This window comes from Leopardus geoffroyi, chromosome C3 (assembly GCF_018350155.1).
Source record: "Leopardus geoffroyi isolate Oge1 chromosome C3, O.geoffroyi_Oge1_pat1.0, whole genome shotgun sequence".
Taxonomy (NCBI): Eukaryota; Metazoa; Chordata; class Mammalia; order Carnivora; family Felidae; genus Leopardus; species Leopardus geoffroyi.
In genome coordinates this window covers 120,449,517-120,475,544 of record NC_059338.1, presented here as the reverse complement: position 1 = coordinate 120,475,544, position 26,028 = coordinate 120,449,517, and the positions used below count along the sequence as shown (strand labels likewise).

The following is a 26,028-nucleotide window of genomic DNA, read 5'->3' as shown; positions in this document are numbered from 1 at the left end:
ATATATGTGTACATCCAAGAGAAATAAAAACATATGTCCATACAAAAACTTGTATGCAAATGCTCATAGCAGCATTATTTATAGTAGCCCCAAAGTGGAAACAACTCAAATGTCTGTCAACTGATGAATGGATAATGTATGGTACATCTATATAATATTATTCGGCAGTAAAAACAAATGAAGTAATGATACATGCTACAACCTGGATAAGCATTGAAAAGATTATGCTAAGTAAAAAAATATATTCATAGAAAGCAAATTATTAAGTGAGTCTATTTATACAAAGTGCGCATTATAGGCAAATCTGTAGAAATAGAAAATAGATTAATGGTTGTCTAGAGTTGAAGGTTGAAGAGGAAATGAGGAGGGACTGTTAATGGGTACAGAATTTTTTATCTGGGTGATTAAAATGTTCTGAAATTAGGAGTGCCTGGGTGGCTCAGTCGGTTGGGCGTCCGACTTCGGCTCAGGTCATGATCTCACGGTCTGTGAGTTCGAGCCCCGCGTCAGGCTCTGTGCTGACAGCTCAAAACCTGGAGCCCGTTTCGGATTCTGTGTCTCCCTCTCTCTCTGCCCCTCCCCTGTTCATGCTCTGTCTCTCTCTGCCTCAAAAATAAATAAACGTTAAACAAATTTTTAAAAAATGTTCTGAAATTAGATTCTGGGGTTTACACAATTCTGTAAATATACTGAAAGCCATTAGATTGCACACTATAAAAGAGTTAATTTTATAATATGTAAATCATATCTCAATAAACAATAAAGACTATAGTGATCTTAGGAGTTAGCAATGGATCATTTATAAATACATAATACTTTACATATCTTATTATCAACTTTTCATAAGTGGACTACACAAAAAGATCGGAGAAATAACATAGACATAGACAACGCATCTTGATTTAAATAAGTAAGTTGACTTAATCATTGCTCTTTTATTTATTCAGCAATTCATTTTATGCTGCAATTTCCATGTGCCTGAAGTATGTTGGCTTTTTGAGACCCATTGATCAATATGACACAATTCATCATGAACTAGCCTATTAATTAAAAACTATTTTGTAAATTAGGAAAAGGAAGCTCAGAGGGGTTAAATAACTGGCCCAACATCACACAGATAGTAAGTAACAAAGCAAGGATTTGAACTGTGTTATAGTGTTCCATGACACCACACTACTAACAGCAGCATGCTTATAGGTAAGAATAGTTAACCCTGTAATTAGGGAGAGTCACAAAGGGTTGGATAACTGTATGCAAACAATATTAATTCATGGGCTGATTTCAACCTGGGATAATACCCCCAGAGTGGTCAAAGGGTTCTTTCCATGGCAAAATTCTATTTGATAGCCTTATCAACAACATAAATGAAGACACAAAAGGCAAGCTGACCACATTTGCTGTTGACACAAAGCTGGAAGTGATAGTTGATATGCTCAAAGAAAGAATTGGGATTCAAAAAGATTTCATCAGACTGGAACTACAGGCTGATATTAATACGGGATGCAGGGAGAACTGGCTTAACAGAAATTCACATGAAAAAGACTTGGATATTTAATTGAGAGCAAGCTCAATATGATCCAAAGGTGTGAGCCAAAAAAGCTAAGGCATTCTTATCCTGCATTAAAAGAAATGTAGTGTCCAGGAAAAGGAATACAATTGTACTTCTGGTCATTGCTCTTACCAGACATATTCTGACAAATATCCTCAACATTTTTTCCAGCTATTATTAAGAAGAGTATTGACAAAGTGGGTTGTGTTCAGAGGAGAGTGAAACTGTGTCACGCACGTGAAGAACTGGAGATGTTCAGCTTAACATGAAGACTTGGACAGTGCAGTGGAGGTGAGAGAAGGAAAGTGAAATAGCTATTTTCAAAGATTTGAAGGGATATCTTAGGGCTGATGGTTAAATCTAATTCTGTTTACTCCAACAGACAGAACTAGGACCAAATGAGACAATAAAATTGCATAAATTATTTGCAAACAATTGAAATTGAGGAACATAGAATAATCTACATTCATTCAAGAAGAGTCTGGATGACCCCTCATAAATTGGAGATTCTTGGAACTTCACTGAAGTTTGGACTCAAGAACCTGTAAGATCCATTTGAACTAAAAAAGCCAGTAACAATAATAATAATAATAATTATTATTATTATTACATCACCTAATATGTATTAAGAAAGCTAATATAGTAAATATTCTATATGCACTATTATATTCAGCCCTCAGAAGATCTTAATGAAATATTTTATTATCCCCATTTTATCACCAAGGAAACTGGGGCCTTAGACAGGCAAAGTAACTTTCCCAAGGATAAACGCCTTGTAAGTGCCAGAGCTTGCATTCAAACTCAGGGTGCAATGATTTCAGAGCCTCACATCTTAAATGCTCTCCTAAAAACATTTAATCTCTATGTTATTTAGTGAGCTATAATTGATTGTGATCGTGACATAATTTGGTCCAAATTCTATTTGTTCAGAATGAACATATATTGGAGGGTACTGTATTGTTAGACATCTGAATAATTCAAGGTCAACAGGAACTCTTACCTTTGTGGAGAGTAAATGCTTGTCCAGTGGAATTTCAGGATTGACACGCTCAATGTTTAAAAAAGCAAACAGCTTAGCTCATATTTTCATTCTTGGATTATTTTAAATGATGCAGTGCCAGAGTACACAAAAGCAGATAGCTTGGTTTCAGATTTTCATTCCTGAATTGGGATTTCAATATGCATGCCATGCTGGCAGATGCCTATGAAAGAGTGGAAGGAGTAAGGGATGGAAATTACCGTATTTACTCTTGTGTTAGGCAGGTGACTTTCCTGCAACTTGCATGGTGATTTTAATTTCCTATAAATAGTGAAACAGTGACTAAAAGATGCTCTCTAACATGTTGTTTGGAAAAACGTGTGCTTAACTTCAACTTGTAGGTACCATCACAAAGTTTACGTCTTTGAAAGAGAGAAAGGTCAACAGTGTTTGGCTTCAACAAATTATTGTCTAGTTCAGATAACTGAGGTACGGTTAAATCAGAAATAAATTCATTCATTCATCATTCACTTTAGGAAACAGATAAATGAAATTACTATAGGTTTTGATAAGTAGAAGAAATAATATACACCTGGTACTCTCATAAAAATTAAGAATCTACTTAGATGGGGTGGCCAAGAAAGGACACTTTGAACGGGTGACTTTTCAGCTAAAGCCTGAATGATGGGAAAGAGCCTAAGGGAAGAGCACTTTAGTTAGAAGACAGAAGCTGAAAGCCTCTGCGGCTAGAAGGAGGTTAGTATATTCTGGGTACACACAGTACATGTGCTGCTGAAGCGAGCACATATTCTGGGCACACACAGGAGAGAGCAATAGTTCAGATGAAAGATGTCTAGGGCTTAGACTGGGATGATAGCAGTGGAAATCGAGACAAGTGAGTAATCTAGAGGCATATTTTGGAAATTGAAATCAAACCCTAGAATGCACTCTATACATTAATGCAATATCTTCAGTGCATCACACACACACACACACACACACACACACACAGTTTTAGATTTCCATTTCTAGTTCTGTATAATCTCAAGAAATCTTTAACACGTTTCAGTCTTTTATCAGATACTTTTGACTATAAACAATTTCTTTTGCTTAATGGGAGTGAAAGAAATTCTCCTTCAAACAATTCACTTCCTATTAGTTAGAAATTCCCTCTCTCTCTTTCCTCTCTCCCTTCTACCCTCCCTGAATTCCTTCCTTCTTGCTTGCCTGCCTGCCTTTCTTCAACTGTATTTGTTTTATGGCTACTGAGCTAGGTATTGGGCCTATGGTTATAAGCCCAATATATATGTAAAGCAGTCCTGGTTTCTGCCTTCATGAAGTTTCATTTAATTGGGAACTAATTCACTCAGGACAAAATTTTTATCTATTTTACATTTCTATGTTTTTTAAGCTAGTTAGTGAATGCTTATTAATACCAGGTAGTATTCCTAAGTACTCTGCATGTGTAATCTTAATGAATCTATAAGACAAACACATTTCCATTCTCCTAGTTCTACTAACGAGGGAGCCCATGCACTGGGACGTTACTGGCCCCAAGTACGTGGCAGAGCTGGAGGCGGGACCCAGGTCTCTGGAAGTCTGAGTTCCAATTGTTAATTTCAACGCTTTGTGGTCTAATTCTATTTTACAACCAATGTACCAAATACATAAATAACAGCACATGAGTGAACAAACAAAAACTTGCTCTGGCTTAACTACAGAGACCCCCTCTTGCTACAGGTATGCTGGCTCCTGGTCTTCCTCTAGTTGGGAGGAGCCTGGAGAAGTTTATAGCTCCCTCTCTCAGGCTCCTCTGGGCTACTCACATTTCAGATATTGTTTTAAGAGAAGTCATAAAATGGAGGTCACGGGGGGTGGGGGCAGTAGTCAATACCAATGACCTACTAGGTAACCCAAATCTCTAACTGATAACCACTCCTTATTCCTGGGCATGGAGGAAAATAGTTACTTTTCTGCATTTTCATTGTCTTAGTTTAATGGTGATCACGTTGAAATGCAGAATTGAGTTTTGTTTCCTGTTTCTTTCTCATGTGCAGCCATGCAAATTTCACTAATGGTATTATGAACTCCATCTGAGATTTGTAGATTCATCTCATGAAGAAAATGTTTTACTAGAATCATAATAATGCAAATTTGTATTTCTCCTTGCTTACCACCTCCAGCTCTACTTCACATGATAGTCAGTGATCTGCAAAGGCAAATCAGGTCATATCCCTCATCAGCATGACACTCTCCAATAACTTGCCATCGCACCAACGTCAAAGATCTACTCTTCACTGTGACCTACGTGACCTGGCCTGTACCATCCTTTCTCACTCCACTTTGCAACACCCTCTCCTCAGATTACTACCCTCCAGCTACAGGGTTCTTGGAGTTTCCTCCACTTGAAGTGCTTTTTCTTGAATTCTTCCAATGGCTTTCCATGCTTTAGTTCTTTTATTTCCCCTCCTCAGGAAACTATTCTACAATTATCACACCTACAGAAGATGTCTCTTTTCCAGTCTCTCCAGTGGATTATTCCTGATAAGCCACATGGTTATTGTCTACTTGCTTTTCATCAGTACCACCCACTCAGTGGGAGCAGTCAGTCTCTCTCTCTTCATCCTTCGTATATCTCCAGTGCCTAGAACAGAGCATGACATGTAGAAAGCATTAAAGATCTGTGTTGAACGCATTCTTTAGATATATTTAAAAACCTATTGGATTTTGATAAATATTATTCCATTTGGAATTTATTTGATTTGGTAGGTCAAATATACTAATAAGAACTTCAGAAGTAGTAGTTACTATGATTAGTCACCGATGTCATAGGCTAAAGAACAGTGTTGGACCAGTCACTGAACAAAATAAATACACTTATGCGATGTAATGACTTAAAATTATGGAGTGGAATGTAGTGACTTCAGAAGTTTCTGTCTGGTGGTTGGCATAGAAACCATTTCTGAGAGATAGGATTCATGCTAAGATTTGTGGCATGTCATTTATCTACATGTGTAGTAAAACCTAAATTAAAGATATATGTTCAAATCAAGGTATATTAAATTTGTGAAATATATTATTATAATTTATATTTTCCACGCACTTCCATATTTATATTTATGCAATTCTTATTCTATCCTTGTTAAAAGAATAATAAAATTCTTTACAGGACAAGTAATAATGAACAACTCTTTCTAGGTTACCACTACCAAAGAGAGATCCTTTTTTATTTCACTAAATAATGTACCTTAACAAAATCAGCATAGATTTTAGTAACACAACAGTTCAGCAATGTGAAAGTGTAAAGGAATGGTTGTTCCTGAATCAGAATTGACGAACTCAGTTTTTTTTTAAGTTCACTTTGGAGCTCATGCCATTTTTTAATTATGGCAAGGGGAGAGTTTGTACAATATCAGACATGCTAAGCTGCCATGTGTTTCTCTCATCACCCTGTCCCCGACTAGGCAGTGCTGCTGGTTGCAATCTGAGTACCGAGCCCCAGGCAACAATGCCCATTACTCACCCTCTCAATCAAATATCAATGTGGGAAGTTTGTGACTTAGGCCAAAGATGAAAAAATCTGACCAGCTGTTCCTCTCAGGCTCAGTTCTGATCCCTGTGTGAAAAAAGAATACCTTAGAAAAGTAATTGTGAGTCTGAATACAATGGTTGCCAAACAAAGAATCTAGTTCTGTTTATTTTGGAAGAGCCATGTGCATCAATCTGGCTGTGAGCAAGGTATTCATATGTGTGCTTCTGTCCAAGAGGGACAGCGAGGTTCATCCATCTCATTTGAATGGAGCTTTCTCGGCGTGAATTATTTGTCTTCTCTACCCCTTCCTTGGTATTTTCTGAAAAGAAGAATGTCTTTATGGTCAATAATAAGTGATTACTAACTGTGAAACTGAAAACCAAAAATCTGGTCAGAATGGCCACCCTTGAGGATTCAAGCTCTGATAGTACAGAGGGATAAACTGTCCTAAGAGTTAATGTCAGTAGAACATCGGAGTTTAATGAGGGATTAACTGCAGAGGTGGCAAGATAGATCTTCTCCAAGCAGGAGCAGGACACTCCTGGTCCCCGATCATGTTATTCCCCAACCAACCCATTGTTTTCCCACTGGTTTTTGTCTGCGCTTATGTATCAAGCCTCGATTGAAACTTTCTTGGCCCTAAGTGTGGATATATGTTCCAATTTTTCCATGTTGTTGGCATTCATAAATATTAACCAGCAATAATTAGGTTCTCTTTTCTAAAGAGTGAGACATGAAAAGCCTTCATTGCCCTGAGAAAGCAGCTTTGGCTCTTCTATACATTGCAATTCATTTTTACATGACATACAAGTACTTTTCATTCAGTTATATTCCATTTTCAATAGGATATTGTGAACAATTAAAATTATAAAAACTAGTTCTGGTTTCTATTAGTAATATTTTGTTTCAAGGTTGAAATATATTGGATCTTACAAGGGAGTTTATTTTAGCGATGTAAATAAAGAATATAAATTCCTTAAAGCCTTTTGAATTCACATGATTCTTCTGGTGCATGAAGAAAAGTGCATTTTACTACAGCTAATTCTGATAGGAAACTATAATTCCGGAAGTTTCAATTCTAGTTACACACTGAATTGGTCTAGAGTAAATAAAAATATTTGTTCTAGTATGGAAAAAACCACATTTGTTTTAGACATCAATATTTATATGGATCCTTTTCATCACTTTTTGGCTTATAGAATTTCACATGATTAGCTATTCATCTTGCATTCTGGTTTTCAAGGTCACAGAGAGACCACTTGGTGAGATGTTGAGCTAGCATTTCAGAGAGGATATGTTAAAGATTTTGTCATAAACATACCTCTACTAAAACAAGGTAGATAGCTTATGTACCAGAGCACGCAAAAACAATAGCTCAGTGCAGCAGTTTGCTCTCCATTTGGAATTTCCTCCTTCCTAATTTCTGTTTTACACAAATGAGTATGTATTATAATCACCTTGAGGAGTGTGTGGCTGACCATTATGTTCCACAGGTGTGCTCTTCTCTACAGCAATAATAGTTAACTAAGAATGTTTCTGTTTTGAGAAAATTTATGTCAAAATTTCATACTAGTTTTAAGTTATTTAAATACCAAAGGCCAAACTATATGCAGGGATTTCAGGTGATTGCAATTTATGAAATACATTAATATTATATCATAGTAAACAATCATTTCCCCCCCAAACATCACAAATCAAGAGGATGCATTAGAATGTAAAACAAAGTAAAAAACAACATTATAAAGCTGTATCTAAACAGAAATTACATCTCTTTTACAATGACAAGATAGTCCTTATCATTTAGAGGCAAAATCAGAAGCATCCAAAGAACTTTTTCTAGACAACAGATAACAATTAATCGCATCTTAGTCTTAGGGTATGAGGCGTGTTGAAACACTATTGACAGGACTTTTTGAAAAGCTGTGTGTGATGGCTTACTTGACAGCACTTTTTTTCTTAGTGGAACATAAAATAACAGTTCATCCTAGGATCAATAGTATCTACATTGGAGGAAATGAAGATATTAAGTAGCCCTTTCCTATAGAAGGAAGTTTACTTTTAAAATACAAAAAAAAAAAAAAAAATAATAAGTGGAAATATAGAGAGATCGGTAGAAGGATACAAACTTTAAGCTGTAAGATGACTAAAGTCCGAGGATCTAATGTGTAACATGGTACAACAGGAGATAAAACTATATTGTATAATTGAAATTCGCTAGGAAAGTAGACTTAAATGTTCTCTCACACACACAAAAGATAAATAGGTGAGGTGATAGATGTGTTAATCAACTAGATGGGAGGAATCCTGTGTCACAATGTATATGTACATCAAGTCATTATGATGGACACCTTAAACAGCGTACAATTTTATTTGTCAATTATCCAGCAATTAGAGCTGAAAAATACTGAAAATTGTGCACTTATGTCAACACAAAATATTTTAAGAGTAGGTTATTTAAATTTCATTATTTATTTGGAAGAAATATAATAAAATAGCTGTGTGGTATATGTTATTAATGCAAAAATTCCTATTAGTCTTGATTACTTATTTTTGGAAAAATAAATACCTAATGATATTAAATATTCAAACAATTGATGCAGATATTTTTTGGCTCTGTTATTCAGAAATTTCATGAAAAGCAGTCTCTAATGTCTTTAAGATGCCATGATTTTAGTTTTATCAAGTTTGTGCCTTACATTTTTTAAAATAATACTTTGCATTTCTTCCTGCATGAAAACCCCACAGTTTTAAGCATTCATTCCATTAAATTTGTGAAGTGAGAATAATGATAAATGAAAAATGTTAGTTTCAAGTGTGTGTATGTCTATTATTTTGTTTGTTGCTAATAACCAAGTAAAGTGTCCAAGGCAGTTATTATTTTGAAAAGTTATCTGACCAGCCTAGGAGAGCAATGCTTTAAAGCCAGAAGTGGCTAACTAAACAGTATTAAACAGTACCCCGAAATCCACCCCCCTAAAATAAATAAAAATAATGCCAAAAAAATCAATACAAATCTAACAGCAGCGTGGCCTTGAATTGCAGGGTGGATGAATTTGGAAGGAAAGGCTAGGCTAGAGCTAAAAAGTAGAGAGGGTAGACTTTTGAAGTCCCCTGAATACCATTTAAAGGAGTTTGAATTTTATTTTCAAAAACTTGTTTATCAAATAGTATACCAGAGAATTGTTAAGCCTTGTAGGAATTATATTTAGTTCTTATTACAGTATTTAGAATTTCAGTTAAATTTGTTATATTAGATTAATACTTTTTGCAAATAATTGGTCACAGGTGGTTAAAAAGGTTTACTTCGACTCCCACCCTGGGAAGCGTGGCCATTAGACTGAGAGGCTCAGAGTAGTTCAAGGAGAAGGTGAATGCTGTGGGTATCAACTTTATCTTCCACCAGTTCATCCTAGTGATGTCTGCGGGTTAGCACCTGTGCTCTGCAATATGCACTGAAAGCACTGTTCATGATCAACAAGGAACAAGGGTTACTTAGAGCAGGTGTCTGCTCAAAGAGAAATTGGATAAAAAGAACAAGGCCAGAGAAGGGTACTAATTTTTCTGAGTCCTAAATACATTGGCCTACACTGTAATAAGTACTTTACTGTATTATCTCATTTAAGCCTCATCAGACTCCTGTAAGGCAGGCATTATTCTCTGTTTCACAGATAAGGTATCTGAGACCAAAAAAATTTGGGCAAACAGCCAGCTAAGTGCTATGAAATGGCAAAGCAAAACACAATTCCACTTAAGTTTGCAAGCAAATACTAGATTAAGTTATTGAAAACTAAATTTGACCATCAAAACTTGATCCTAAGAAAGATATCATAAAGTGTAATGAATTTTCCTCTATTTAAGATACTTTTACTGCATTTTATTATTTTTTTTTATTTAAAAAAAATTTTTTTATTGTTTATTTATTTTTGAGAGAGAGACAGAGAGACAGAACATGAGCAGGGCAGAGAGAGACACACACACACAGAATCCGAAGCAGGCTCCAGGTTCTGAGCTATCAGCAATAGCCCCATGCCGGGCTTGAACTCACTAGCTGCGAGATCATGACCTGAGCCAAAGTCGGATGCTTAACCAACTCAGCCGCCCAGGAGCCCCGCTATTACTTCATTTTAAAAGAAAAAATTGTATTTAAAAGAAAATAAGTTTATAAACCCTGATCAAACCTCATTACATAGGTTTTGGGGGTCCTCACCTTTGGATTCATGCTCCTCCCTTGCAAATAAAGTAACTATCTCAGATAGATACATTGTTAGTAAGGGACATCAGATGTGACAAGGCTTCCTACAAAGTTGCCATTAACAGCAACAAAAATTTAAGATCCAATCCAAGAGAGTTATTACTGGTGACAAACTCAGGAACTAAGTCTATCATGGTCCTATATAATGTGATGAGCCAAGTTTTCCAATTCTGTTTTTTGGGGAAAAAACAAAACAAAAACAAAAACAAAACATTGTCAGGGAGGAAGGTAAAAGTTATGTTATATGTGAAAATTAAATACATTAATTTAAAATTTTGATTTTTATTAGTCATTTTGTCTTAGTTGAAACTTCCACAATTCAGACACTCCACCCACCAAAAACTTTTGTTTACCCAAATGATCTTTCTTGGCGGCTCTATTGTCTGTCTGCCTGTCACTCTGTTTCTCTTTCACTTTCTATCTCTGACCTTGCTCTTCCTTTCTTTGTATAAGCACATTTTTGGGGGGGGAAAAAATCCTACAAGTTGCCCAATACATCAATAATAATGCTGGGAGAAATGCTGTCACTATGCTAGGAAAGAATTTGTAGTTAATCATTGCTGGCTCTTTTTCTGGCATTATTTATCTCTGTGTATTCCTAACAGTCTTCTTTTTAAAGCCATCTCCAGAAATCTCAAAGTCTTTGACAAAATTTAAAATGGCTGCACTTGGGGTGTCTGGGTGGCTCAGTTGGTTAGGTGTCCAACTTTGGCTCAGGTCATGATCTTGCGGTTGGTGAGTTCGGTTGGTGAGCTTCAGTCCCGCGTCCCGCCTCAGGCTCCGCGCTGACAGCTTGGAGCCTGGAGCCTGCTTGGGATTATGTCTCCCTCCCTCTCTGCCCTCCCCTCACTTGTGATTATCTCTTTTCTCCGAAAAATAAACATTAAAAAAGGTTAGAAATTTTTTAAAAAATGATCTCTTTGCACTGTTGACAGGGAATTTTGAAATTTACAGGCAAACGTGCTGGAGCAAATCATTTAAGATGAGAATGATTAGTTTGTGGTTTCTGAAAAATACATTATTTTGACATGATTTGGTGTTAATTGCTTTAAAATTCCAATTTTTATTAACTTTCTTATAGGAAAATACAATGAAAACGCCAACCATCATTTTTTGAGACGATGCCACCTAAACTATTAAATACTTCATTTTGCAAATTCTGCCTAGTGTTTATTTGAATTTATATGGCATTGTGTACAGTCTTTAATTTGTTATTTATTCATTGTGGAGAGTCTTTTATTTTTTTTGATTAATGACAACCCATTTTTTTATTTTTAAAAATCTTTATTTTATTTATTTTTCTTTCTTTTTTTATTTTAATTTTTTAATTTACATCCTAATTAGCATTAATGCAACAATGATTTCAGGAGTAGATTCCTTAGTGCCCCTTACCCATTTAGCCCATACCCCCTCCCACAACCCCTCCAGTAACCCTCAGTTTGTTCTCCGTATTTATGAGTCTCTTCTGTTTTGCCCCCCTCCCTGTTTTTATATTATTTTTGCTTCCCTTCCCTTACGTTCATCTGTTCTGTGTCTTAAAGTCCTCATACGAGTGAAGTCATATGATATTTGATTGACAACCCATTTTTAAAATTCTGTCTACACATAAACAATAACAATATGATGAATTCCTGGATTGTTGGCCTTGCTTGGTATAAAGATTTTATTAAACATTTTATCTGGACCTGAGTAGATATTTATGCAACAAAGATGTTCAAATGGCCAACACACGCATGAAAAGATGCTCAACATCACTACTCCTCAGGGAAATGTAAATCAAAAATGAGCTATTGCTTCACACCAGTCAGAATGGTTAGTATCAAAAAGATAAGAAATAACAAGTGTTGGCGAGGATGTGGAGGAAAGGGAGCTCTTGTGCACTGTTGGTGGAAATGTGAATAGGTGCTGACAATATGGAAAACAGTATGAAGGTTCCTCCAAAAATTTATGATCCAGCAATCCCACTCCTGGGTATTTACCAGAAGAAAAAGAAAACACTAGTTTGAAAAGATATAGACCTCTATGTTTACTGAAGCATTATTTACAATAGCCAAGACATGGAAACAATCTAAGAGTCCATTGACAGATGAATGGATAAAGAAAATGTGGGGTGTATACACAGTGGAATATTACACAGCCATGAAAGAGAATGAAATCTTACCATTTGTGACAGCATGATAGACCTAAAGGGTATTATACTAAGTGAAATAAGTCAGACAAAGAAAGACAAATACATACGATTTTACTTATGGTGGAATTTAAAAAACAAAACAAATGAACAGACAAAACCAAACAGAAATAGAAAATAAAGCAAATGAACAGACAAAACCAAACAGAAACAGACTCATAAATAGAGAGAACACACCAGTAATTGCTGGTGTGGAGGAAGAGGGGAATGGATGGCTGAAATAGGCTAAGGGGATTAAGAGGTATGCGCTTCCAGTTATAAAATAAATAAATCACAGAATGTAAAGTATAGCATAGGGAATATAGTCACTAATATTGTAATAACTTTATATGGGGACAGTTGGTAACTAGACTCACCAGGGTGATCATTTCATAGTGTATATAAATATCCAACCACTATGTTGTACACCTGAAACTAATATTATATCGTATGTCAACTATACTTCCATAAAAAAATCCACTTTATCTGTATTACCACTGTATCAAATAACATGAAATGTAGTTACCAACTTTTAACTACACATACCAGAAAAAGAGAGATTATGATTTAATGAATTGAAGCAAGATCATAGTTTACTGATACAAATAGTTATGTACTCAATAAGAAATATAAAACATCTCCATTAACTACAAACTATAGCACCACACTATCACAGTAAAGCAGAAGGTTGACCCCAGACAACCCAAATCTGCAGGTTTTCTAATCTAACACTGACATATTTGAGTTCAGAGTCTAAGGGCATTTGCTTTGCTGTTCGCTTAGATTTTCCGAACTATCTCAGTTCTTGATTCCACACTGCTATTGTGTGGATCAAATGATCCCTGGTCACAAAAATACGCCGGGGAGTGACTCCCCTGGCGTCCAGGTTATGAGTGTGGTCAGTCATTCCACATGCCTTGGGGATGAGCTATCTTTACCATGATGAGAGATTTCCTTTTCAAGGTTAGTAATCCCCAAATACAAAATGCTAGCATCAATAAAAGTCAAAGCAATTAAGGAAATGTATATTGCAACCTTGTTCAAGATAGCACTGAAATTAGTCTTACGTCTCTTTGCTGTCTTTTTTGTAAGTAGTATTATTACTGACCTAGAACAAAGAAGAAATTTGACAATATACTCTCAGACTTACAAATATGTAGTACATTGACTTCTTCAATGTAAACCATAACCAGACACTTAAAAATATATCTCTGTGCACATTGGACCTACCAGTTCCATCCTCCTTTCGCATGGCTCATCATATTCTAAAACAACTTGGGAGGGACAGAGAAAAACACAAAGCAATTCTGGAAGCCTCTCCTCTTCCTTTTCTTCTAATCTTTCATTCTTTCTTGGAGAAGGAGGCTCTACATTTTAAACAATATGACTCACTTTATGTTTGTGGCCTTCCAACACTCCAGAATATTCTCGACTTTTCGTGAGCAGAGGTACGGCTCACGGAGTAGGGGTAAATCAGTCCCAGGCTCCTGCTCTGCGTGAACCTAGGATGCAGACCTCTCCCGGATTCCCGGAGCTCTCCGAGATCCAGCCCTCACCGCCCTGCAGACGAAAGGGACTCGCTAGGTTGGGAAATGCTGCCTGGGGCGGTTGCAAAGACAGGGCGTTGTAAATATCTTTAAGGATAGCGGAGTTATAGAACCTTCCCTCCGGCCTCTTTCTTCCCATCCTCTGCTCCTAACATTTTACAAGTTGTCTGCAAGGGAGTCAAACACGGGTCAGGCAAACAAACGTGTTCTTTCCAGCCACCGTAACCGGATCGCTGGAACGAAACAAACTCCCAGAAGCGTCCACAGACCGCAGCCAGACAACCAGCCTGGGCTAAAAGCAACTTCGAAGTGAGGCTGCAAGCGCTGCTGGGGTGCACATTTTATTTGGTGGCTAAGCACAGTTAGGATACCCCACCTCCCGAAACAACAACAACAAAAAGCCTGCAGGAGGGAGGCAGGGAGGAGGAAACAAAAGTTGCCCGCATTTTTGCACCGCGGCAACACTAGTTAGAAAGCCCTGCAGCTTTGGGAGACGGAGGGAGAGTTAGCAGAGCCAGGAGCCGCGGTTTCAGGGAGAGGGTAGGGAGGGGGTGGGGGCCTTCGCCCATCTCCCCTCGGAGCCCAACAGCTGTCTAGCTCTTGGAATTCATTGGCTTCCCCCCACCGCGCCTCCCAAATACCACCCCAATCCAGTTTAGCCCCCCGCCCCACCCTCACTGACCTAATAAGGCCATGCAGTGTGTGGGGGACCTATATAAAAGGCGCGGGCTCGCGGGGACTCTGCACGACGCCGGGGAGAGAAGTCAGCTGCGGTCCAGTGCCCACAAAGACGACCATGGCGAAGGAGTGGGGCTACGCCAGCCACAACGGTGAGTCCGAGCAGCCACCCACCCCCTCCCCCCTGTCCCGGGATAGTGCCAAAGGAGCCCCTGGCATTGCGTAGAAAGTGGGCAAATCTAGGGAGTGCGTGGGAAACTATGGGAGGAGGGGTTGATGGAAACTAACATTTACTGAGCACTTACCAAGTGCCAAAAGCTGCTGACCCTTTTACCTTTATCTCATTTAGTTCTCCCTGGTATGGAGCCGTTATTACTTCCGTTGGAGGAAACTGAAGTGCAGAGAGAGGCTCCGTAACTTGCTCAAGATCACACTGCCTCTGACTGAGAAGTCAGCCCACGAGAGGTCCAGTTCTGATTGTCCCTTACTCCATGATACTGGGCAAGCACTTTAACCTCTCTTAGCCTGGTGTTGGTTTAAGATCCTTGCTCTGCCTGCTGGCTTCTGCCTAACCCATGGTAAAAGAAATATGGGTGTGCTTTGAAAACCACATGTGGTCAGTGTTATTTTATTCCAGCTACATGATAGAAGATGGCATTGGTAAGACATGTGATGAAGTGCATCTCAAAAATAAGCCTTTGAGGCTGTATTCTTGAGCAAGCAGAGGGACTCCTCTGAGTTAAATAGTTTCTAGGTTCACTATTAACAAAACTATGAAAAGGTCTTAAATGCTAAGCCTTGTCTTGCCCAAACTGAAATCCAAGGCCTTTTCATAATTATTGACTAGTGTCCGTGTATTTTGCTGGTTTAGTCTATTAGAAAGGGCTCAGAATGTGCCACCAAGTAAATCCGTGCCCTCAACTTGACTTCCTAGGTCCTGACCACTGGCATGAACTTTATCCAATTGCCAAGGGAGACAACCAGTCGCCCATCGAACTGCATACTAAAGACATCAGGCACGACCCTTCTCTGCTGCCATGGTCAGCATCTTATGATCCTGGCTCTTGCAAGACCATCTTGAACAACGGCAAGACCTGCAGGGTTGTGTTTGATGATACTTACGATAGGTCAAGTAAGTATGGCACTTAGGTAGAGGCACATGGGCATTTTCAATGTCCATATTGGCACAATGAGATTTATGACACAGTAACAGAGTTAGTGGGAAAAGGAACCACTTCATCTCTGAAAATGGAGATGATACTCTGTTTTTCTCTAGTCATGAAGAATTATATTTATGCATTGACTAGGAATGTCACACTCTCTAACCTTGGTCAACTTTGCTGCTGCAAAATGGCCCTATGCCCAAGCTAAAAGTTGGCAATGCATTCTTGAAATGCAGCTTGATAGGGAGGTGATGGCAATGAGTCCAAATGAGTGTCCTTTAGGCTCTGATGGCCTACACCTAAGGGTTCTTGTGGTTTTTGACCACAGCCTAGAGAGCAAGGCACTCATTCCCAAGTGTGGCCGAGATACCATCGTACAAAGCAAGGAACATAGCACTTTCTTCCTCTGGGGTGTGTGTGGGGTGGGGGGGGGGGCAATCCAGGGGAGAGAATAAGGTCATTAGATAAGTCTGGAACATTGCCTTCAATGCTTCAGTGGGGTTCGTATAATTAATCCTTTTGGTGAGTGTTTTTGAAGTATCGGACAATTTCGTGAGTAGTGATTTGTGCTGTGTGCAAATGAAACATCACATGTTTAAAAAACTCTTTATTTCACAACACTATTAAGCAAGTCGGAGAAATAAAAGAAGGCTAATTAGAAATGCTTTATTTCACTGTAAATGAGGTAAGAAAGAATCTAATATTTTGATGATTGATGCACAAAATACATTTTCCTACAACCACATTTGTAAAAAAAGTTAAAATTATCCTCACTGATTTACATAAATGAGTATTCTCAAAGATGTTATAAAAAGAGCATAGTGTCATAATTCCTACCTACCAGAAGGCTCCAAATAAGAAATATCATGGAAATTTGTATTTTCTTAAACAATAATTTCATGTTGCTGTTATTTCTTTCTCCCTTCTCCATTTAAATCAAGTTCCATTCTGAAGGAGAAACGACAAAACTAAACAGTATCTATTATGTTGAACCACATGAAAATACCAGTTTTGTAAGCAAAAATGGTGAAATACAGTTCCATATGAGTTATCCTAATAATTGGATTCATGTGCCCAAAAAATAACTGTTGTAGTGCTTGGACAGGAAAAATGCTATGAATCAAACCACTTATTTCTACATGACCAAGCTCACACAAGTCTAGCTCTATTGTTTCAGATTTATATTACGTGGCTTTCAGTGTGCCATTTCAGCACCAATAGTTGGTCAATCCTTTCTAGAATAGCTACTCTCTGAATTCTATTTTGATGTAGCTTATGTTGCTAAATCTTGATTTTAGGATTTTTGCATAGTTTCCAATGACCTGCAGAAAATATTTGAACCTGTAAATCAGTCCCTAGGTGAATGAAGTGAGATCAAAGTTAAGTGAAGGGTTGAGGTATTTGGACATCAAACTCAAAAACTAATGTTACCCAGAACTGTCTAGTTTAGCCATCCACCATTGACTAATTCCCGAGAAATTTCTGAATTTTCCATTTTACCTCATTTGAGTAGACACAGTGTGAGTATGGATGAAAGCTCTTGCTTGTAGTCTTAAAGAAGACTGGAGTTGGAGGCAAGACATGGAGAAGGAATTCACATTTGCTCAGTTATTGGTATACTTATGGGCACTGTGATGAGCACTTTAAAGTCCTTAATCTCATTTAATCCTCACGGCAGCTCTGAAAGGTTGATATTATTATCACCTTCATAGAGATGCGAAAACAGGTTCAGAGAAGTTCAGCCACTTGCCTGACATCACACAATTAGCTAGGATTTGAACCTACATCTGCCTGCCTCTCAACTGTCATGTTCTTCCTGCTGCAATGCAGGACCAACTCATTTGTCGATAGTCTGCATCCTTATCGCCCATTGTTTGTTTTAATTTTACTGTCATAAATGTTAAATTGATGTTTTAAACATAAAAAACAAGCAAAAAAATAAGACAGAAAAGAGAAATCATTTCTTTTGATACATCCCAAGACTTTATTTTGCAAGAACAGACCAGGGTGCTTGAGAACAGTAGCAGACTGACTTTTGCCCAGCAAACTTTGTCTATAAGAACACTTGTTTAAAGTAAAACTCTGTAGGGGCGCCTGGGTGGCTCAGTCGGTTGGGCGTCTGACTTCGGCTCAGGTCATGATCTCACGGTTTGTGAGCTCAAGCCCCGCGTCGGGCTCTGTGCTGACAGCTCAGAGCCTGGAGCCTGTTTCGGATTCTGTCTCCCCCTCTCTGTGCCCCTCCCCTGCTTCTGCTCTGTCTCTGTCTCTCTCAAAAAATAAATAAACATTAAAAAAAATTTAAAGTAAAACTCTGTAAAAGAAGCATGAGTTCGCTGTTGACATAGCTTCTCTGAATCACAGTGCTGAGGGGTGGTCCTCTCACTGGACCCTACCGGCTTCGTCAATTTCATCTTCACTGGGGCACCTCGGATGACCACGGCTCCGAGCACTCTGTGGATGGAGTCAAGTATGCTGCGGAGGTAGGAGGAACTGCTATGGTCCACTCTGGTCACAAAGTGAAACCTGCCAAGTGAAAATTAACAACAAAATAGTATCCGCTACTCTTCCTTCAAGCCCGTAGTTGTGAAAAAGAGCTGTAGTAGTTTTAGCATAAGCTGAAGTTGCTACATATTCTAGGCTAGATGGTTAAGAGAAGATGGGTTATGTCATGCATGAAAATTTTCAAGGTTATAATAAGAAATTGGATAGCAGTTTAAAAAAAAAAGCCAAGGTACTGAATGGAACAGAAAAGATAAGGATAGCTAGCATTTATTAAGTGCTTACAAGTATTTACTTATATGATCCCCTCAGCAACTCTATGGGATAGGTTACAGATGAGGAAACTGAGGCACAGAAAAGCTACATAACAAAGTTACATGGCTGGTGAGTGTTAAACCTGGCACTCTACCTTACGTAGATTGGCAACAGAGTTTATCATCTTGTCCAGGGCCCTAAGCTGCCTCTTCTGTAAGAATGTAGTGCTCTAAAAATAGCATTTAGTAATTCTGGCTAATGCTAATGTTCTAGTCTCTTAATGAAGGGTGTGCATATATGTGTGTATATATATATATATACACGTATATATATATACATATATATACGTGTATATATATACATATATATACGTATATATATATACACACATAGATAGATGAATAGATAGAAACACACACACATACAATTTAATATGAGCTAATACTACCTCTTGGTTAATCCATTAAGGAAAAGCCTGATTTGTAGTTCAGATCAAGGCATCAAATTACAAGGAAGAAGACAAACCTCCTGCATTTTGTTTTTATAAAGCTAAGCCTGGAAGGGGTAGTGACACATGCACTGGAGGTGAGGAGCATTCGGTTTTTACTGCCGCACTCTTTTTTAGTGGTAGGTTGTGGTCAACACAGGAGCTGGGGCAGGAACCTTGGAGGCACTTGTGGACACGGTCTTAGGCGGCATCATTAGTGCTTAATTGCTGGCTAAACTAAACTCTAGGAGACCCAAAGTACACTTCACTATGATCGTTACACTGCTCTACAGTCCGTCTAGAAAGCCATGACAAGATAAATAATTAAGGCTGCCTTCTAGACACCTTCCCCCTGAAAATGGGAAAGTTTAGTAAATTTCTTACAACCTTGGGCAAGGCTTGCAGTTTGGCCTTTATACATGGGTTTATCTCAACGCTTTTGATCTTGAATATAGTATCTTTAACTGCTGTGAACTGCTGTATTCTCTTTCCATTCTGTGTAACTCAATATGAGAAATTTGACTAATTTAATTGGTGCCTATGTTCTAAATTAAGATAAGGTTACCACCAGGTTGTTGAGCACTGGATGCTAAAAGGAGGTAGATATAAAAATGCCCAAGAATTTTCCTACTGTTTGTCCCCTGCTACTTCCCTATTAATTCTAACTCTAGAATGTTAGCAGCTTCTTGCTTATAGTTGTACGCTTCACTGTTTCATTTGGTTAGAAAAAGGAGCAATTAAATGTTGTACAAAACTAAAATAAATATTTTGAATTAGTTTAACAAAAGTTCAATTTTCACTGATAGCTTATTACAAAGTTCTCGATCTACTTATAATAATTTTATACAGTTCTTCTTTAAACCATTAAAAATTTCACCAAAATGTTGCATGTCAATATTTAGAATTCTATCAACTTCTATAAGAGTGTTCAACAACTTTAGACTACAATTGGGTTTATTGTGAATAATTTTATACATATTTCTTTACTCTAGAAAATTTCCTCCTAACCTATATTGTATCATTGCAGCTTCATTTGGTTCACTGGAATCCAAAGTATAACACTTTTGGAGAAGCTCTCAAGCAGCCTGATGGGATAGCTGTGGTTGGCATTTTTCTGAAGGTAAGGTAAAAATTGGCCACCTTTTTCTTCCAAAATTTAGTTCCTTACCAGTGGTTAAGGTAGCATGAGATCCACGCCTTCCTTTTATTTAGAGAGAGAGGAATGAATGTCATTATTCATTCAACTAATCAAGATATTTCTGCTAAGATCAGCTCAAATTATTTAGCTCTCCTTTAAACATGTTTCTTTTGCCATTCTTTAGTAACCCTAACACTTCTAAATTCTTTCAAGAATGAATGTGTGTGTGTGTGTGTGTGTGTGTGTGTGTAAGGGTAATGGAGACAGAGCCTTGGAAGGAGCTTATTATGGTGGTGGGGAGAGAAAAACAGTATTGTTCATTATCCTTTCCCGTTACTCTATTTCAATCACACTGGAAACCAGAAAAGCCAATGTTGGGAACCACTGTGATGCCAAGTCCCTGGCTGGACATCCCCTCGGCCTAGGGAAGCCACCACTCACATGATCCCAGGCTAAGATAGCACACGGAATGTGTGTGTTGTTGGGCCAACTTTGGTTTAAAGTGGACTTAGTGTCATTAACACTATGAATTTAGTAGTAACATAATCTAGATTTTAAGCCAGAGGTGAAAATCTAGCTTCTTTCTTTTTGAATGACCTAATTTGTTTTATGTCCTGAACTCATTGGGTCATTTTCAGTGATTGAATGCAACACAACAGGAAGTGGAGTAGGTCTGAATCGAAAGACAATAAGTTTAGTTTTACATAGGTCAAGTCCATTCCAGCTCTAATTCTATACATAAAAAAAAGAGAAGAATGACCTCAGAGAAGGTCAAGGACCTCATGTGATTTTGTGGTTTTGTACTTCAGAGGCCTGGTGTCTAAGTTTAGTTCAAAAAATATATACCCTAACATCTTGGGGGAGAAATAAACTTATGTTTTTGCTTAGTACAAGATATTCTGGCAGATCTATAAACACTAGTTGCAGATGGATGGATCACAATCAGTGTTCAAGACAATCATAGATTATGGAGAAGGGAAAAATATAATTATTGGTTTCCTATTTTCTTACAGATAGGACGTGAGAAAGGCGAATTCCAGCTGTTCCTTGACGCACTGGACAAAGTTAAGACAAAGGTGAAAATAAATCATATTCCCTCCTAGAACATAAAGCAGGGAATGTCAATTTTTATTTTTACATTTTCTTTATTTTTAAAAAATTAAAAAAAAAATTTTTTAACGTTTATTTATTTTTGAGACAAGAGAGAGACAGAGCATGAACGGGGGTGGGTCAGAGAGAGGGAGACACAGAATCTGAAACAGTCTCCAGGCTCTGAGCTGTCAGCACAGACCCCGATGCGGGGCTCGAACTCATGGACCGCGAGATCATGACCTGAGCCGAAGTCGGCCGCTTAACCGACTGAGCCACCCAGGCGCCCCTAAAAAAATTTTTTAATGTTTATTTATTTTTGAGAGAGAGATACACAGAGTGTGAGCAGGGGAGGGTCAGAGAGAGAGAGAGACACCGAATCTAAAGCAGGCTCCAGGCTCTGAGTTGTCAGCACAGAGCCCGATGTAGGGCTTGAACTCACAAACAGTGAGATCAGACCTGAGCTGAAGTCAGACGCTTAACTGCTTAACTGACTGAGCCACCCAGGCGCCCCTATTTTTACATTTTCAAGTGTATTTGTTTCACTTAAAATCTGTTACTAAGTTTGATGAATGTGCTAAGTATATGTATACAGACAAATGCTATTGTATTCGTATGGTTTATAATTTTTAGAGCAATTTCACATATATCAGACTATTTAATTTTCATAGTCTGTCAGATGACATTTTTTAATGAAGTAAATGTAAGAGAAGTTGAATGGTCAATCCCTGCCCTCAACACACACACGCGCGCACACACACACACACACACACATGCATAAATGCACACACTTAGAGAAGTACTAAGTATTTGGGTTTTGGTTTTGCCCTTTTCTCTTGGGTGACACCTATATATTTTAAATCTTAAGAGTGGACTCTTCTAATTAACAGATTCATTTTAATTGCCTTTGGAATTGTTCTAATAAAATGCTTTTAAGTTTTATCACCGCAGAAAGTATTCTGAGTATAATATTCAAGGGAGCCTGGTTTTTATTTAGCATTGTGAACCTAAACATTAACTTATATGAAATATTTTTACTGCGGTTACATGTGAGTTTTCTTCCTTTTCCTGAGAAATGATAGAGTTATAGTTCTACTGACAGTTAATAGGGAATAAAATGTTACAATGACTATGTCAAAGTCATAACATAAACCAGCTTCCCCCTCTGACCTTTATTTCTAAAAGTCATGAACTTTGCTTAACAGTACCATTTTTTCCATTGCATTTGAAATCCATTCTCACCAAATGGTGAAACCCTTGGGGTGGGCGGCGTGGGTGCACCTGCTCACTGAGCCTGCACCCTCCTCTCTCCCAGGGCAAGGAGGCTCCCTTCACAAATTTCGACCCGTCCTGCCTGTTCCCCGCCTGCCGGGACTACTGGACCTACCACGGCTCCTTCACCACGCCGCCCTGTGAGGAGTGCATTGTGTGGCTCCTGCTGAAGGAGCCTATGACCGTGAGCTCTGACCAGGTAAGCTGCCGCCACGAGTGGAGCCTTGAGGACACACGGACTTACAGAGCCACTTACATTGGCTGTATAAGACATAGATGCTAAATGGAAAATGTACAGCTGCTAAATGGATGCTTACAAAACAGCTATATGACTAGAGACTTCATAGTTTGCCCTGGTTAATTACAGTCAGCTTCTTCAGCTTTCTAAAACTTGGCTTCCAAAAGTACCAGGATAAATGCCGATGATGTAAAGGTGGCTGTGATAATGAACGATGACTGGATTCATGCTCTAGAAACTCTTTAGGGTTTAGATTATCAATATGAGTTAGCCTTTGTTAATTTGGAGGCCCCTCAAATACTAAGCACTGGTTAGGAGATTGTAAATACAGGCTTGGGGAAAAGGGTACTAATGGAAGGGATTTAATATCCTTGTGACGTGTATATGGTTTTTCCAGTTCTACAGACAAGTAAGTTGTGGCTCAGAAAGGTTAAATTGTTAGCCCAGGATCACACAGCCAAGTGCAAGAGCTGAGAGTCAGCTCTGGTCTGTCTGCTTCCAATACCCCTTGACCCCTTTCCACGGCCTTTCTTCTTAGTGTCCGTCTAATCAATGTCCTTGCCACATTTATCAGAGAGACTTTCAAGGAAAGATTGTTTAGGAAGAAATACATAACCAGGGTTATGGAGAACAGATTAAAGCAAATGGGCAACACAGAAACTCACACCCTAGATCATGAATGTCTAATAGTGAAGTATTTACCAGTATGTCTCCCTTACTTAAGACAGTTTTCATAATTCTGCCAGTTACAGACTCAAGTATATATGATAATTTTTCAATGAAAAGATTAGATTTAATGGTCAGGTTCACTCATGTACGTATTTTGAAAGAGGAATGCAATTTTCTTAAGGAGAAAGCTAAAAACATTTTTTGGGTAGAAATGTAGCATACAGAAGATAATTTCCTAAATTTTTCTTCCTCTTATAAGAAAAAAATTAGTTTTAATTATAGTGTGACTAATTTTTTTTCTGTTTTTAAAAAATGTACTCCATAAACTTCTACAATGAAGGCCCATTAACTTCTTATTTGCACTGAATTGTCATCCCCTCCTACATAAAGCATATGCTTCATACTGACCCCTTATATTTAAATAATTGTTTCTGAATTCGAAGGAAAACACTTTGACGAGAGGGCATGGTGATCTATACAGAATGGAGAAAAGTGTTATTACAAATAGAGAAAGACCTTATATTACTCAGGAACTGGTAACCAAATAACTCTGGACCAACAGGTTTCGTGGTTTCCTTGTCTTGTTTGAAAAGCCAGACTTTGCCGACTGTCACATGTGGAATGTGTGCACTTGGCCAGAATGTCGTGCTGACGGTCTCCCCTTGCCCCTTGCAGATGGCAAAGCTGAGGAGCCTCTTCTCCAGCGCTGAGAATGAGCCCCCAGTGCCCCTGGTGGGGAATTGGCGCCCTCCACAGCCTATCAAGGGCAGGGTGGTGAGAGCCTCCTTCAAATGAGGCTGCTGGAGCTTGCCCTCTTCAGGAAAGGAAACCTGCCATTGGAGAGCTTGGTTCCTTGTCTCCTTTTGGTGCTCCTTACTCCAAGTATATTTCAGTTTTCCACACTCATAGAGCAATGAATACAAGAGTGTAATACCAAGAAACCAGCTCCTTTGACAAGATGTAACATGAACGCATTTGGCCTTTGTAATAGTCATCTTTCCTATGAAAGTAGCATTTCTAGTAAGGTTTCAAAGAAGAAGAAACAGGTGGAGGAGTAAAGATCTGGAAAAATGGGTATTTGACACTATTTTTCTGTCATCTTAAATTTCACAGAACTTCAGTTTTACTATTGTCATATTGTGAGTTGTCCATCTTAAAGAAGTAAGGAGTAATTCTATATGTAGGAGTAGATGTGTATGAGGATCACATAGCAACTAAGCATAAGCCAGAAATTAAAACTACTATGGACGCAAACAATTGAAATGATGCCTTTTAAACCTTAAATAAAACCAACAAGAGGTCCATCATTTATTACAGTTTTAGCTGCTGTAAAGATTATCTGGTTTTGAATATCAATGAAAGGAAAACACATTCAACTGGGCGTTTTAAAAAGTTTGATCTAGTATTTGAATTTCTTCTTCACAAAGGTGGCTGACTTTATCCTAATATTTTTCTTTACCTGAAGGAGGGCCATTTATTTTTAATTTTACTACTTTCTCTTTGCATGCTTATTAAAATAAAAATTGCCTCTGGTATCTTTCTAATTTGAGGGTGGAACAAGAATTCCTAGAACACAAAGGAGTGAATGACTGCACTTGAGGTAAAAGCAGTTGTACTGATCATCAAAGCTAATAAAGATGTGAATGAAAAAAAAATTGTGCTGTGTTTTTTAATGAAGAAAGGGGTCATAAATGACAGAAACGGACTAAAACTAAGAGTGGCAAACTTTGTAACTCTGTTTTTTATAATGGAAGGGTGATGACAGCAGAGTTAGGTTCTGATTTGAGTTGGATGTTACATCCCTCACAGAGTGGCTAAGAATCAGTGAGGGCCTTTGGAGAAAACTGCAGACCAGAAGAGGAATGTGTGACCATATATTTGAGAATGTGGAATAGTTTCCAGAAGCCTCAAAGTTGGTTTAGGATTCTGGGGTCCAGGCCAGTACCATGGTTGCTGTTAAGAGGAATGGAATCAAATCAGACAGTAGCTTTTATGTCCTTTTTTTTTTTAATGCTTATTTATTTTTGAGAGAGAGTGAGATAGAGTGCAAGGAGGGGAGGGGTAGAGAGGGAGGAGACACAGAATCTGAAGCAGGCTCCAGGCTCCAAGCTGTCAGCGCAGAGCCCAACGCGGGGCTTGAACCCACGAACTGTGAGATCATGACTTGAGCCAAAGTTGGATGCTTAACCGACTGAGCCACTCCAGTGCCCCTATGTCCTTATTTTTTTTAATGGACACTGGGATGACACTAATCTAACGCTACAAAAGTCCATACATTGAGATCTTCAAAGCATTTAATATATTTAAGCATAAAGTCTAGTCTTGCAGTTAGTGGCTTTGATATATCTTTCATCACATCACTGGCTAATATGTTGACTTACATTAGAAAATTATAGCAATAATTTAATAACCGTAAGGAATGAAAATAGTATTGGGTCAGGAGAGTCCTGTGATGTTGGAAGTCAAAGTCCCAGGAGACTAAAGTTATTTAATAGATTACCACTTGGGTGAAGC

General features: G+C 38.2%; 1 protein-coding gene and 1 long non-coding RNA gene across 4 annotated transcripts; one reads left to right on the top strand and one right to left on the bottom strand.

Annotated features, from left to right (window-relative positions):
* Nucleotides 1–553: 553 nt before the first annotated feature.
* Nucleotides 554–15,631, bottom strand: LOC123585931. 3 transcript variants are annotated; one of them, XR_006706493.1, is made up of 5 exons: nt 15,010–15,631; nt 6,052–6,144; nt 5,027–5,172; nt 2,550–2,751; nt 554–602 (listed from the first exon to the last, which is right to left on the bottom strand). It is a non-coding gene; the product is annotated as an uncharacterized LOC123585931 (long non-coding RNA). The 3 variants fall into 3 exon arrangements; XR_006706495.1 differs by having other exon boundaries at nt 5,031–5,172; XR_006706494.1 differs by lacking the exon at nt 15,010–15,631 and adding an exon at nt 13,872–13,962.
* Nucleotides 13,923–24,890, top strand: CA3 (carbonic anhydrase 3). Its single transcript, XM_045454668.1, has 7 exons — nt 13,923–14,856; nt 15,639–15,836; nt 18,229–18,347; nt 20,136–20,228; nt 21,260–21,322; nt 22,651–22,806; nt 24,190–24,890. The coding sequence occupies exons 1-7, from the start codon at nt 14,823–14,825 to the stop codon at nt 24,307–24,309; spliced, it is 783 nt and encodes a 260-aa protein (XP_045310624.1). The 5' UTR covers nt 13,923–14,822; the 3' UTR covers nt 24,310–24,890.
* Nucleotides 24,891–26,028: the final 1,138 nt, after the last annotated feature.

Excerpts from the sequence above, each read along its gene's own strand:
- CA3 (XM_045454668.1), top strand. The coding sequence starts at position 14,823 with ATGGCGAAGGAGTGGGGCTACGCCAGCCACAACG. Across the intron at positions 15,837-18,228 it reads TGATACTTACGATAGGTCAA|TGCTGAGGGGTGGTCCTCTC; the intron begins GTAAGTATGGCA and ends TCTGAATCACAG. Across the intron at positions 18,348-20,135 it reads GAGTCAAGTATGCTGCGGAG|CTTCATTTGGTTCACTGGAA; the intron begins GTAGGAGGAACT and ends GTATCATTGCAG.